The 14,390-nt window shown below is 50.6% G+C and overlaps 1 protein-coding gene across 2 annotated transcripts in view; it reads right to left on the minus strand.

The window, feature by feature from the left end:
* The window catches only part of KMT5B (lysine methyltransferase 5B), a 60,720-nt gene that overhangs the window by 13,016 nt on the left and 33,314 nt on the right, over positions 1 to 14,390 (minus strand). For both annotated transcript variants that reach the window (XM_069066524.1, XM_069066523.1), the window contains exons 4-7: positions 10,773 to 10,841; positions 1,316 to 1,481; positions 489 to 598; positions 160 to 326 (exon numbers count right to left, since the gene is read on the minus strand). In XM_069066524.1, the coding sequence (XP_068922625.1) occupies positions 160 to 326; positions 489 to 598; positions 1,316 to 1,481; positions 10,773 to 10,841 (512 nt within the window). The remainder of the gene's footprint in view (positions 1 to 159; positions 327 to 488; positions 599 to 1,315; positions 1,482 to 10,772; positions 10,842 to 14,390) is intronic.

The following is a 14,390-nucleotide window of genomic DNA, read 5'->3' on the forward strand; positions in this document are numbered from 1 at the left end:
GGGTTCTTGTTGGGGCCTAAGGGGTGCCCCCCAGGATGGGCTGGGCTGGTCCTCACCAGCCCGAGAAGGCGCGTCTAGCTTGGGGCCGCACTCCCAGACTCCCAGATGGGGGTGGGGGTGGGGATGGGGGGCGCTGACCGCCGGCCCCACCCATCTTACCATGGTTTATGAAGGCAGCGGGGCCGAGCCAGAGCTGGGCACAGTTCTTCCTGGTGGAGTACATGACGCTGAAGTCATTCTCTCCATGCCGAAGGAGCATGTTCTCCTCGATCTCAGAGAGCTCAGCGATACAGCCCACCAGTAGCTCTATCTTGTCGTTCCGCTTCCTGGCGAAAACACAGAGAACAGGGTCAGGACCTTGTTCTGGCTGGGAATGGCCACAGTCCCCAGGTGACAGGGGTGCCTACCCACACCAGGGGCCCTCTCCCCCCACATCAGCTGGCCCCTCACGCCCTGGGCCTCAGGGGGCATCCGAATCTCATAGTTACCACTCTTTTGTTGCAACGATTTTGGCTCCATTCTGTTCTGATGAATATCGATTGCAAGGCAGGATTTCAAATCCGCTGTCAGTTGCAAACATTCGCAAATAAATAAATACCTAAAACATGGAGAAAAAAGTTTTGGTGTGACTCTATACTCAACTGCCTCATCACCAGCCTTCTTGGAAGCAGGCCCAAAGAAGGAGGTCATCGGGCTGTAACCTGGATGGCTATTCCCGGGGCCACAGGCCCTCTCTGGGGAGATCCAGTGGCTTCCTCAGAGCCCTTCTAAACACTCACACAAACTCCAAGGTTTCTGTCTGGGCATTCCTTCAATCACCTCCTCCCCACATTTTGTTATCTCCTTGTAAAAGGAGAATCGGTAACTAAAGCCACAGTGCACATCCATTATTATTCTATCATTAACTACTGAACTTTAAACATGTCTCAGCGCTAACAGGCAGTTTCCTACTAAGGTATGTCCAAACATCCACAGATTCCTTCCTTCTGGACGTTCTTTCCAACCAGGGACCCGTGGGCAGCCCGGCTTCTGGGGAGCCTGTCTCTGAGCCCCGGATCTGTGCAATAGGCTCAGCACCTGGGTGACTTTGCCTCCAGTGGGAGCACGGGCCCACAGCACCTCCCAGCCCTGGGTCTACGTCCTCAGGGCCCTTTCCCAGACCAGGAGGATGACCGCGTTCTGGCTCCCGCGGCTGCTGATGCCCCGTCCCACAGCGAGATGAGGGCGCCTAACAACTAGGGGGCCTTCCACCTGCCCCGTCAGAGCCAAGCTCCCCAGCACAGAAGGGCCACTGGGGGCCACTGCAGACACCTACGTGTTCTTTGAACAATCGCTCTTGCGTTTTATTCTTGTTAAGAAAATAGTGCCGAGCCCACTCGCCCGAGGTCAGGCATTTGAAGGCCTTCTCCAAGTGCTCGTCTTTCTTGAAGCGCTCAATCACCTCCTTCAGCTCTTCTTGTCTTCCTTTAATAGGACGAAATCTGCAAGAGAACATGAAGGCATCAAGCGCCTGCTCCGCGGGCCCTGCGGTCAGCGCCCAGCAGCTCGAGGCCCCGCCCCCGGCAGAGCCCGTGGATGTCTCGCCCTGTCACCAAGCAGGCAGCAAGGAGCAGGAGAGGGGCTCCTGGGCCTCCCAACGACGCCCCCCCCCCAGCCACCTGGCCATCTTAATGCTCATTCGATTGGGGTTCTTGTCACTGCACCTTCTCTTCTTCTCAATCTCTTTCATTTATTTTGTTAGATATTACAATTACATGTAAAATATTTTTTAAATTCACTTTTAAAAATGTGTGAGCTCCAAATTCTCCCCCTCCTCTCCCTCCCCAACCCCTTGAGAAGGCAAGCAAGATATTAATTATACACGACCTTACATTCCCAAGACAATGCCAAAGTGTCATGGAACAAGCCTGCTGGTAGAAGGAGCCATCTGGCTCCATTAGAGCGGGGCCACTGCCCTGGCTGTGCCCGCCACAGGGCGAACCATGGCCTGGGGAGCCTGGCTGACCTGGAAAGTCACAGAGCTGGCACGTGGCCTTCACCACTGGTGCTGGAGAGGCCGCTGGGCATGGGGGCCACCTGTGAGAGGGCCAGCTCAGAGGAGGGAGGAGCCTGCCCTCTGGTGGCCAAACAGAGCAACCTGCAAAGAGTCTGGACAGGTGGGGTCTTGGCACAACCCGGCTGGGCCTGGTGCCACCTCCTGGGGTGGGTAAGCACCCACACTGCCAAAGGGCAGAGATGCCCTGCCACAGGGGAATGACCATGGGGGGGCGGGGTCTTTGGTCTGGGTAACCCAGGAAGCCAAGCATGGAACCTTGTCCACCTCTGCAGCCCAGGTGCTAAGAAATCTGGGTGGGGAGGGGGGTCCTAGAGCCAGAGCTTATAAGACAATGCTGTGATACCCAAAATATGGCAACTGGGACACGAATAAAGCCAAAGGAAAAAAGGAAGCCACTGCTGAACGGAAGGCTAGCTCCAAGGCTCTCCTCCAAGAAGCAGAGAAAGGAATCCAAAGTCAGTAAGAACTCTAGTGTCACGGCACAGTGGGTCACTGCCCAGGGCAGGCAGCCCTTGTGGGGTGTACCTGCCTCCCTGCCCCCAAAGGAAAGCAAACAAAGGAGCAGAATGACTGCAGCTCCCACGTGTGTCAGCCTGCGCTGAAGAGGAGACAAAGTCTACAAGCCACACGACGAGAGCTGCCAAACAGACAGGACCCAGCGTCTTCAGTGCAAAGACGGCACAAGGAGGCCCAGGGAGGTCCGGAAAAGCAGGGCCCCCAAGAAACAAGAGGTCAGACCATCAGATGAACAAGTCTTCCTGTCAGTCAATCGACATCCCGCTGGATCTTCTGAAAGCAAGCTCAGAAGGGGGTGCCCCCAGCCCGGGGCACCCCAGGCCTGGGGACGCTGGGCCTGTAGTATGGGCTCGGCACTGGCCACTGAGGACACACAGACAAGGAAGGAAGCAGTGTTTGCCCTCAGGAAGACAAGACCTGCACAGATAGATAAACTCGGGGTTCCTGGAGGCAGCACCCGTGCACCAAGGTGTGGGCATGGGGGGTGACCAATGGTAAGAATGCCAGTGCGGCAGCACTGAAAAGCGTGAAGGGAAATCATCTGTGATCAGGCAAGGGCGGCAGGGAGAGCGAGGCTGCGTAGGGCTCCAGGGGAAGATCACGAGGGTCTGTGTTGGAGCCCGGAGGGTGGCGCATGGAGGACAGATGGAAGGAGGCAGAGGCTGGAGAGGGGGGCCTCAGGGCAGGGAGCTGAGAGCAGAAGCAGCAGTGGGCATGGCAAGGCATGGGAGCTGCAGGGGCAGCCGTCAGGGGCGAGACGTAGGGCATGGCCACCTGGGGAGGCGGAGCTGCAAACAGAGGTCTGAGAGTCATGGGCACGGCCATGAGAGGCAAGGAGAGGGCTCAGAAGGGAGCCTGGTGGAGCCAAGGGGGTAGAAAGCCAGAGAGGATCCAGAGGTGGGGGGCAGGTGGGCACGAGGGACGAGGACCAGGAGGAGGCCAGTGAAGAGCTCACCAGCTTTCTCACAGCTCTCCTTTGCAGGTGGGAAGCAGGGGTTCAGCATGACGCAGACAATGCAAAACTTCAGAATTTTATGTTTTTTGTTCTGCTAATTCTTTTTTCTTTTCTTCAGTCAGCTACTGACACAATGGACAGAGCACTGGGCCTGGAGTCAGGAAGACCTGAGTTCAAGCCCAGCCTCAGACACTTCCTAGCTATGTGACATTGGGCAAGTCACCTAACCTCTGCTTGCCCTGGTTTCCTCAATGGCTAAGTGAAGCTAATGGGAGCACTGACCTCCCAGGATGGCTGCAAGGCTTCACTGAGATGATAACGGCACATGGCAGGGGCTTTCCCAGAGAAGAGAACTAAGAAATTCGGGGTGTGCTCAAGCACAAGCGATAACCACACGGAGCCTGATGTGGGGGTCATTCCAGAACCAGAGACCGGTCAGTGCCAGGTGCTGCTACGGCCCCAAGGGGATGGCCTCTCGAGGCTACGCTGCAGGGCGCTCCTTTGGTCTGTGTTGTACCCAGCACACAGAGGGAGTTATAAGTGTCTGCTTGGCTGACTCCCTGAAGGATGGGACAAAACCAATGGTTTGGAAAAAATGTTAGCCCCCCAAAGATGACCAAGAGAATCAGGTGAGCTCCCAAGCCAGATGTCTCCTTCCTCATCGCTACAATCTGCACATGTTGAAGACAAGCATCCCTGGATGAGGTTTGGGAAAGGAACAGGCAAGCTCCCCCCGAGGTGCTCCAGGGCAGACCTCGGCAGTGGTCAGCAGCTGAGCCTGGTCTGAAGCCAGGAAGGCCCGAATTCAATCCTGCACCACATGCCCTGCTTGCCTCATTTCCTCATCTATAAAGTTGGGATGCTGATGGTGCCTCCCTCCTGGGGCGGTCGTGAGCCTGACGCACTCGGCACAGGGCCTGACATGCAGTAGGCACTACATAAATGCGTGCCCAGAAGGGTTGGGAACAGGAGCTGCCAGCCGTCCTCGAGGGCGCGCTATGGATGTGCACATTTACGCACAGATCTGCAGAGCAATTATGGATTTCATAAAACACGAATCTGAGGCCTCCTTGACCTTGGAGTCAGCAGAGCCGATGGAGGAGCGGAAAGACAGGGTCAGTGCTGGCTCCAGCGAAAGGCCAAGGAGGAGACCTCTGTGAGAGTGGGGCTCTCAGGGAACACAGGAGATGGAAGGAGGAACTGACTCATGGGGTCTATGGGGTTATGGAGAACAAGGCGTGGAACACCGGAAGGGATGGCGGGTGTCCACTCCCCATCTGAAGATGAAGACGCTGGCCTCCTCCATAGGCCATGAATGAGAATGGCCTGGACCAAGCACCCCTGTCCATGGCAGCCAAGGGCCAAATGAAAATGCAAGAATGAAAATAGGTGAATTTAATAAGAGACGGACACCCTGAGGGGAGCGGCCTGGGCCAGGAAGAAAGTGGTTCACTTAGACATGACATTCTAGGCAGAAGAATCAGAGGCCTGAGGACACAACGGGGAGGGAAGGACTGGCTCCTGGAGTGGGCAACGGCTGCTGGACGGCCTCAGAAGACTTGCTTGTCTTGCAGCAGTGACACAGGCTGAAGCCGGAGGACCTAGAGTCCAAGTGCACCTCAGATGCCCACATGTGGGACATGTGTCTCTGGACCTCAGGTTCTGTCAAATGGGAGAGGGGGCCAGGGAGCTTCTGCAGGCCCTTTCAGCCCAAACTCTACTCTCATTTTAGCAGAAAAGGAAACTCAGGCCCAGAAGGCATGAGTGGGAATGGCAGAGTTGGGGCAGCAAATACCACACTGTATCCCAACCTGTCAATGAACACCAACATCGTGTCAAAAGTACAAACTATAAATATGTATGACTGATGTGACTCCATGATGACATGGGCCTGGCAGCCCATCTGCAGGTGAGCCAGCATCCACCACCTCGAGGGGCAAAGGCCTCCAGACACACTGCCCAGCCCCACAGCCCTTCAGCTCTGCCTTCCCGAGAAACTCTGAGGCAGAAGTCCATCAAGGAGGAGTGTGGGCTGCAGAGAAGGGGTCATGACTGTGTAACGTGGGAACTCTCTACTGGAATGGAGCAGAGCAACCAGCACAGAGCAATTACATTTCTTTTAATTAAATGTGGTCGCCCCATGCTGAATTATTCTATATTGGGATCTATGTAAAATAATTTGGAAATGAAGTGCTGTCATCTGACTGGTTATGAGGTTTGCCTCATGTATTAAAATATGATTTTGTGTAGGTTAAGATGTTTCTAAATTCTCATACTGTGCAATCTGAGAAGTCATTGTATTAGAAATGCTGTTAGAAAAACAACTTTGTTTTAAAAATCTAGATCCTGTTAAGGTTACAAATTGAGCTGTTAAAATGATGTGTTTTTAAAAGACAGATATTTGAAAACTCAGTGGACAGCATGTCAGGTCTGGAGTCACAAAGATCTGAGTTTAAATCTGGCCACTCATGTGTGACCCCGGGCAAATCACTTAACCCTGCTTGCCTCAGTTTCCTTATCTGTAAAATGAACTGGAGAAGAAAATGGTCAACCACTCCAGCACCTTTGCCAAGAAAATTCTAAATGAGATCATAAAGAGTCAGACATGAACAAAAATATTTAATGTGATATATTTTGTTTTGAAACATCGTAACTTCCTGTTTGGGGGAAAAGGTGCACAGCTTCCTTAAGATCCTTAGGTGTGACACCCCTTGAGTCTGTATTCAGACTGGGTCCTAAGACTGACCACATGCTGTGAAATGTAAAGTCCTGAAGCTTAAGAACCTACAACTGAGAAAAACCCAGAATCCTCTCTCCTGCTCCTTGCCATGGGCGGGGGGAGGGCAGAGATTTACTCACTCTAGCAAAGAATGAATTTCATTTGAAAAATTTTGGCTATCACTTAAAAATCATGAAACTGTACAGGGTGGCTTAAAGACATAACTTCAGAAGAAAACATGCGTTAACTATCAGGTATCTGCTGTCTGTCTGAAAGCCCATAATGCAGTTAATTTTAATGTATAAGCAATGCAGAGACGATATGTTAGGGAAACATGAGAAAATGAGTAACATTCAAGCCCTAGGTCATGGTTAGTGAAATTCTGCCATTTTAGGTAAAAACTCTTGGGACTACAATATTGTTTTGAGTACGATTTCAGATTTGGTTGTGGGACATGTTATGAAGCCAGTACTCTACCAGTCAAGGAGAAAACGGCAGGTGCAGCAGTCTAAGGATTGCTACAGGTGGATGTCTATTCCTAGGCAAAGTTGAGGGAACTGAGGATATGACCTTGATGTGGTACAACACAGGAGCCTCTTGGCTCAGTCTTCCAAAGGTCCTATTTACTTTTTTTTTTTTTTAAAGCAATTGAGGTTAAGTAACTTGCTCAAGGTTACACGGCCAGTTATTTCTGGGTGTGGTGCTGAGTATCTGAGCCCAGATTTGATCCAGGTCATTCCAACACTGGAGCCGGTGCTCTTACTTGCTGAGCCACCTGGCCGCCCCTAAGCAATTGGGGCTAAGTAACTTGCTCAAGGTTACATGGCCAGGTGTTTCTGGGTGGGTGCTAAGTGTCTGAGCCCGGGATTCAATCTCCAGGTCTTCTCAACACTAGAGCCGGTGCTCTTACTCTCTGTGCTACCTGGCCGCCCCCTATTTACTTTTTGAAGAGGAAATTTCTCCACCTGTTAATCCTAAGCTTGATTTTTGATACCCTGTGAACAATGTGGAATTTTGCTAAATGACTGGCTGTCAGATATGACTCATGCCTGGAATCAAAGAGAGCTAAGGGAAGTTTTCCCTGTAATGGCAAATGTCAAGTCTGTGGCCTTGAGGGGATGACTCCTGACGCTGTTATAACTGCATTACTTCTTCTCCTTTCATAGTGAACTTCTATAATCAGAGCAGGTAAGCAGTGGAAGTTTTGTAAACATGGCACTAAACTAATTAAAAAATGAATACTGGAACATCTCTGAGTTACTATAATAGGATGCAAGGATGAAAAATCTTGCAGTTTTAACCTGTATTTATGGTCAAATGACGACATAGGAATGGTATCCTCCGGGGGAGTGGGGGGTGGGATTAGTAATGTAAAAGTTTTCTAATTAAATGGAATAGTACATCTTGAGAAAGAGACAGGATTAATGTTTTCTAGGTTATATACACATGTGTATGATTGGCTTCCAAATGTTTCTAACTGAAAATTTGGGTTTTGAATACGTTTTAGTAACAAGTTCTCAAAACTGGATCAAGGATTTTGCACATAAGTTGCATTGATAATGGTGAAAAGAGTAAAATTATTTTCCCATTTTAAAACAGCTAATCATTTTAAAAACAGAAGGGTTCATTTACAAGTCAGACCTTTATTAAATGTTTTTAAAGATGCTTATATCAATAGAGGTTTTGGGTAAATTTAAAAATAGCAGGTAAGATGTAAAAACCGAAATTCTCTGAAGTCTCAGGTGACGTATGGGCTCCTAATAAGCTCCATAAAGCTTGCACTGGCTTCCACCACATGCACTACTTTCTGAAAACCAAATGTGGTAGGTTGTTGTCATTCAGTCATTTCAGTCGCGTCTAACTTCATGACCCCATTTGGAGTTTTCTTGGTAGAGACACTGGAGGGGTTTATCATTTCCTTCTCCAGCTCATTTCACAGATGAGGAAACCGAGGCAAACAGGGTGAAGTGACTCACCCAGGGGCACACAGCTAGGAAGGGTCTGAGGCAGTCTGCAGTCTCCCTGACTCCAAGCCTAGCACTCTATTAACTGTGCTACCTAGTTACTGAGGATTTTCTGCAAGTGACTGTGAACTGGAGAAGCAAAGCCCCAGTCAGAGCTGTCCTGAGAATGAGGCCTAATTCAGAATGTTCAAGAGAAGATATTTCTAAGACTGGACAATATACAGGACATCTGGGACTCGAGACAAAGACGTGATGATTAAATGGGCAATGGGAGAAGGCTGCTGCAGCTATGAGGAGACCTGATGTTGTTTTGTGCTGACCATCATCACTGTGTTGTGCTGGCTTTTTGCTTTGTTGTCTTATGTTTGCAGAACTATGTCAGTCATCTAGTGACACGTAAATCTCGCCTCCCAAAGTCAGTCCATGTGAGCCCTCTGTGTGGTCTGATCTGTGGCTGACTTCATTTACAAGATTTATGGATCACCCCATTGCTCTGTTAGCTGCTGTACTAAGCCATGCAAACTGTGCGCGAGGATGGTCTTTCTTGACACAGAGTACTGACAGTGACCATGAGCACATTAAACCACCTTATCAATCTGGCTTCTAGAGAACTGACGCAGAGTGGTAGTGAGCTGGTTCCTCTACCAAGAATCAAAGTCAAGAATTTAGAGAATCGTGGAAATTGTGGGAACCAAACTGACTCCATCCTGTAAAATGAACTCCTTTTTGCGACCTACGTTTCCTTTTTTCTGTAAATTCCACCTGCGTGTTAATTGTGGGAACTGAGGGACATCCCGCTTCACATCTGCCAAAGTCCACCTGCTCGCTCTCCATACTCCCAAATCACAAAGTCTCTAGTCTTTCCTCCAGTTACCTAATATTACATCCTGTTTAAATGCTGTTAATTTTCCTTTAATGCATAAAAATCTGTCTTCCACTGTATTTGGGGTCCAGTGCCATGCCAAGGAGGCCTGATCCTGATTTGTTATGCAATTGGCACACCTGACTGCATACTTCAAGTATGGTCAGAAGTCTAAATCTGTTTCCCCAGTTATTTCAGATTTCACCAGCTACACAACTTAAAATGTGATTATAAGAGTTAGAGAAAGACCAGGTAATCATAACAGCCAGAACTGCTGAAAGGATGCGACTCTTGGGCCACTCTGACTTTATCTGTATTATTCTCCTGGAGATGAGCGAGGGGCTACCTCTCCTTAGCTATGTACCTGCACGTGCTGAGGGTTCAACAGTGGTAAAGAGCCAGAGCATGGACCAATGAAGAACTTTAACCAAATGAAGGGCTGTCAAAGGCAAAGGTCTGCTCTATAAGCGAGTCAGATGCAACTTTGAGAGAGTGTCAGAGGATGAGGGAAGGAGCCAGTGGGAAAGAACTGAGAGGCTGTAGTAAAGGTCCCTCAGAAAGTGAAGTGACAGGATCCAGAGCTGAGGTATAACATGGTGCCCATGGCGAGGATCTCCTGGGTAAAGTCATCAATCTCAGGGCCTCTACATGGCTTCACTCAGTGACATAAACTGGAGGGTCTATCTCACCAAACCCAGACAATACGTGGCCGAATTAATTTCCATTTCTGACCAACTTGGCCTGACCAATCCAGAGATGACCATCCTGGTCACATACCAAGCCATTCCATGAATCAAGAAAGTTCTTTGGTAGGTTGGTCCTGTCAAAAGAGCACCAACCTAAATCAAGTCAGGGACCTGGGGAGTGCTGGTGGTGTCCTGCATCTACAGGACAGTCAGACCTAGGCTTCAGCACAAATGACAGACCTGAACTCTAAGGGGCTTCATCATAGTCCCCTACAAACTAGGCTTCAAGGTCAAGGCCTTGGCTAAGCCTGATAAGAGCCAGGCCACTAAAGGAGAAGCTCTGCTTGCAGCCAAGGAGGCTGCCAGAAGGAGTGAAAGCAGGATGCAACAAGGAGGCTCCACAGTGAAATATTCAAGTACTGGTGACGGGAGGGGGCAGGGGACCAAGCAGAGTCTAAGACCATTGAGGCCTCCCTCCTTTAAACTAAGTAGACTGCTTTGGCTTTCCGTTTCCCCCCAAGTGCAAGCGCAGACACGCGCAGACACACGCACACACATACACACACACACACACACACACACACACACACACACACGTCTATTCCTCATGCTCTCTCCAAAGACAGCTTCCCTGGACTTCTTGCCATTTGACCAAGAGGGCCTGGAGGCAGGGAGCCAAAGATGCCGACTAAAGCTCTCCCCACACTGGCATGAGAGACTGAGAGGCGACTGGAAGCAACCAAAGGCAAGGGGGCGGCTCAGAGAGGACAGAACACTCAGAGGCTGTCCACAGGGATGCCACCAATGGAGGGGCTTGCTGGCCTCTGGGCCAGACTCACTTCAGAGCGAACTCTTCATCTCTGGACCTGGAAAGAAGAGACCCCCAAACGTACCTGGCTGAAGCCCCACGTATGCTGTCTCAGAAACGCAACCTAGCCAGGACTTACTGGATCTGTTCAGAAGAAGGGGTGGGTGCACCGTTATCTCGAGGGAGGGTACCATGTTTTCACCTACCTCACTGGGTGCGTGTGAGGGCAACTGTCAGATTTGGTAAAATGCCTGGAACTCCTCCAAGGAAAGGCGCTAGAGAGAGGCAAAAACAAACAGCAACTGTAAGAGACAAGGTTAGTGGTGAGCAGGCCCTAAGGAGCCCAGACTGGCAGAGGGTCTGGGCGGGGGCCAGAAACAGGTCTTACACTGTCACCCTTCTGGACACCCTTCCTCAACCTAGTTCCAAACTAATGACAAGGGCCATTCCCAGCATCTGACCCACGCAGCCACTAAAAAACAGTCTAGGGGAAGGCTTCCAGGTGAGTAGGGAAGCACAGGGATGCTCCCCACCCAATCCCAGAAATGATGCAGAGAGAAGGCCCTGTGGCCTGACTGCCCTCCTCCACTCCCAGCTCCGAGGGAGCTGCCCACCCCAACCCTGCTGGGGGCCTTGAAGTCTAATTCCAACAGGTAAAAGGTCCACAAAGCTAGCTCTGACTCCATCTCTTCCAATTAGCGTGGATCACAGTTAAGGATCCTGTGTCTTTACTGGAGAAGCAGAATTTAGCTCTGGCTGCCCCTGCCATGCAGGGTCTGTGTTGGACCCTTCACTCTTATGGGCCCAAACAATCATCTCAAATGATGTCCAACGTCAGATAAGTGGCTTACAGGTAGAAGGGACCAAGCCCTCCATCCCAGAGATGACAAGGCACAAGGCACAGAGAGGTTACTAGGGATTTATCCAAGGTCAAAAACAAGTATTAGAGAGAGGATGACGCAGGATCCAATCCCACCTCCAAGGTCAGTGCCCTCTCTGCTACACACCACCTACCCTGGCCCTTCCCAAGAGCTCTGGGTTCTTTGGGTCTGTGGGATTTTTGCCTTTTCTTTGCAAAAGGTAGATGGAGTCTAGGTGGGGGCCACTCTTTGGCATGTCTGGGTCATCTCACCTTCACGCCCAATCAAGCACACTCCTGAGCCCAGGCCTGGACACTGGCTTCTGTGGGTGAGCGCGATGCACACCTGTGGCTCTCAGGGACATCTCCCTTGCCCTTCCTCTCCCAATGCAGATTAGGACCCGGCCCCCACACCCTAGACTCAGTATGGTGATGGATAGATGAAGATTTTACATCACCAGCTATAAGCCAGAGCAGCTTCTCAACATCTCGTGATCACACATTGCTAAGGGGAGGGCAGAGTTGCTCTCCCTGGGAACCCCTTCACTTCTCCAGTCCTGCTTCCTGCCTGGGGCCAAGTGACTCCTGGGATCCCTTCTGGCTCTCAATCTATCATCTGTATCCAGTCTCAAAGATGACTTTTCAGGCCTTTGCAAATTGCCTGTGCCCTCCTCCCAGGATGCGGGAGCAGAAAAAGCCCCTGGGCCCAAGGTCAAAGCCTTGAGGACATCTCCGGACCCAAGAGCCTCTGTAAAGCGACCCTTGTGCTGCCAAACTCTAGTCAATCCAGTTTCCTTTAAGCTTTAGATGTGCTGATTCAGCCAAATGGCCTGGGATCATGATGCAACTCTGCAAGCCCTGAAGACAAAAACATGCACAGGGCAGGCCTCTGCCATGAGGACTGATGGATACACAAAGAGAGCTGGGCCAGGGGACACAGTAGCCTGGCTCTGAAGCAGGACTGCCGCCGGCCACCGGCCACCGGCCTAACCGAGGCCATGGTGTGTCAGCGCTACTGGGGACTTACTTCTAGACAGCTCTTTAGGACCTTCCTCTTTGGGAACGGAGAGGATCCCAGCATCACTCCTCAGTCAAAGGGGGGCAGAGGATGACGGAATCCTGAAGAAGCTGAGCTGCTTCATCTTGTGACCAGACACTCGTGGTTTAGTCACGTCTGACTCTCGGTGATCCTACTGGGGGTTTTCTCAGCAGAGGTACTGCAGGGGTTTGCCATTTCTTCCTCCAGCTCATTTTACAGATGAGGAAACTGAGGCAAGCAGATTAAGTGATTTGCCCAGGGTCACACAGCTAATGAGAGTCAGGGGCTGAATTCGAACTCAGGAAGATGAGTCTTCCTGACTCTAGGCCCAGTGCTTTGTGCACTAGGCAGCCAACTGGCTGCCCAATTTCAGACATGGAAGGTCAAAAAAAAAAAAAAAGGACTTATCCGTGATCTGTTCGAAATCGGTCACATCCTTTGCACCTCGAAGGCTGCGAAGCTCACTCTGATGCCCGCTCAGGACAGAAGGATACAGGCTGTCACTGGTGCCCAGTGACTAGAACCCAAGGCAGCCTGAAGCTCCAATACTCTGTGCACTCAGCCAGGTGGGACAGCATCCTCCAGCATGTGAAAAGGATGATTGTCTTCTCCTCCCCAAGACTATCAGAGACAGCACTGAACCACACTCTTCCTTCTCCTTTTATTCAGCCAGGGGCTTTGGGAACACTCCCTTCCTCACTTCACCACCGGAGCTGGGAGAAGGCCATGGTGTACTGAAACTGATGTGTCATCAAGGGGTGTCCACAGAGCCACAGTCCAAAGCAGACTTCCTCTAATCAAGGCAAATAGCCCATCCCAGCAAGTTCCACAGGACATTTCCCTCCACCTCCCCCACGTGGACCTTCCTGGTCGCCAAATGACCACCATGTTGCCTCCTTTCCTTTCAATGACAAACTTCTCAAATGGTTTCTCCACACTGCCACTTCCATCTCTAGCTCATGGCACATGCTCTCTAGCACCTTCTCAGCCTTCTCTCAGCCCTCCTTCCCCTGTGTAGCTGGCCACTGCTGACCACACCTCCCTTCTGGAAAAACTCTCCAGACACCGCACTACCCTGGGTTTTCCAGCCTCCTTCCACAGTCCATTCCTCCCAAGACTTAGCCCTACAGATCCTGTTCTGATGCGATGCCCTGAGGGCTGGATGGGAGGATCGTGGCCCCCAGCTCTCAACACCTGCTGGTTCCCTGGGAAGGCTGCAATGTCCTTCAGAAGCTGTGCAATGCCAGCTATTGGCCCAGCTATTGTCCTGACTTCACAATCATTTCCAGCCCTGATCACTCTCCTGGGCTCTCATTCCCCATAGCCGGCTGGACAAAGATAAATCTGCCCCACCCAAAGTAACAGATCTAACAGCAGATTCATTATCATGGCTGCTGTCTTCTGCAAGAGTGCATCACCATGAGGAGAATCATTGCTTCAGAATTAGATTGGAGCAAATGGAAGCTAATGACTTTATGAGAAATCAAGATGCTGTTAAACAGATCCAAACAAATGAAAGAATAGAAGGCAATGTGAAATATCTCATGGGAAAAACCATTGACCTGGAAAATAGATCCAGGAGAGATAATTTAAAAATTAGTGGACTGCCTGAGAGCCATGACCAAAGTAAGAGCCTGGAAAGCATCCTCCAGGAAGTTCTCAAAGAAAACTGCCCTGATGTTTTAGAACCAGAGGGCAAAATAGAGGTTGAAAGAATCCACCGATCACCTCCTGAAAAAGATCCCAAAAATAAAACTCCTAGGAATATTATAGCCAGGTTCCGGAATTCCCAGATTAAGGAGAGAATATTACAAGCAGCCAGGAAGAAACAATTTGAATATTGTGGAAACACAATCAGGATAACCCAGGATCTGGCAGCTTCTACACTGAGGGATCGAAGGGCCTGGAATGTGATATTCCGGAGGT

Source organism: Petaurus breviceps, unplaced genomic scaffold, assembly GCF_028583685.1.
Source record: "Petaurus breviceps papuanus isolate PSGF00001 unplaced genomic scaffold, PetGlider_PUasm1.0 90721, whole genome shotgun sequence".
In the NCBI taxonomy this organism is placed as follows: Eukaryota; Metazoa; Chordata; class Mammalia; order Diprotodontia; family Petauridae; genus Petaurus; species Petaurus breviceps.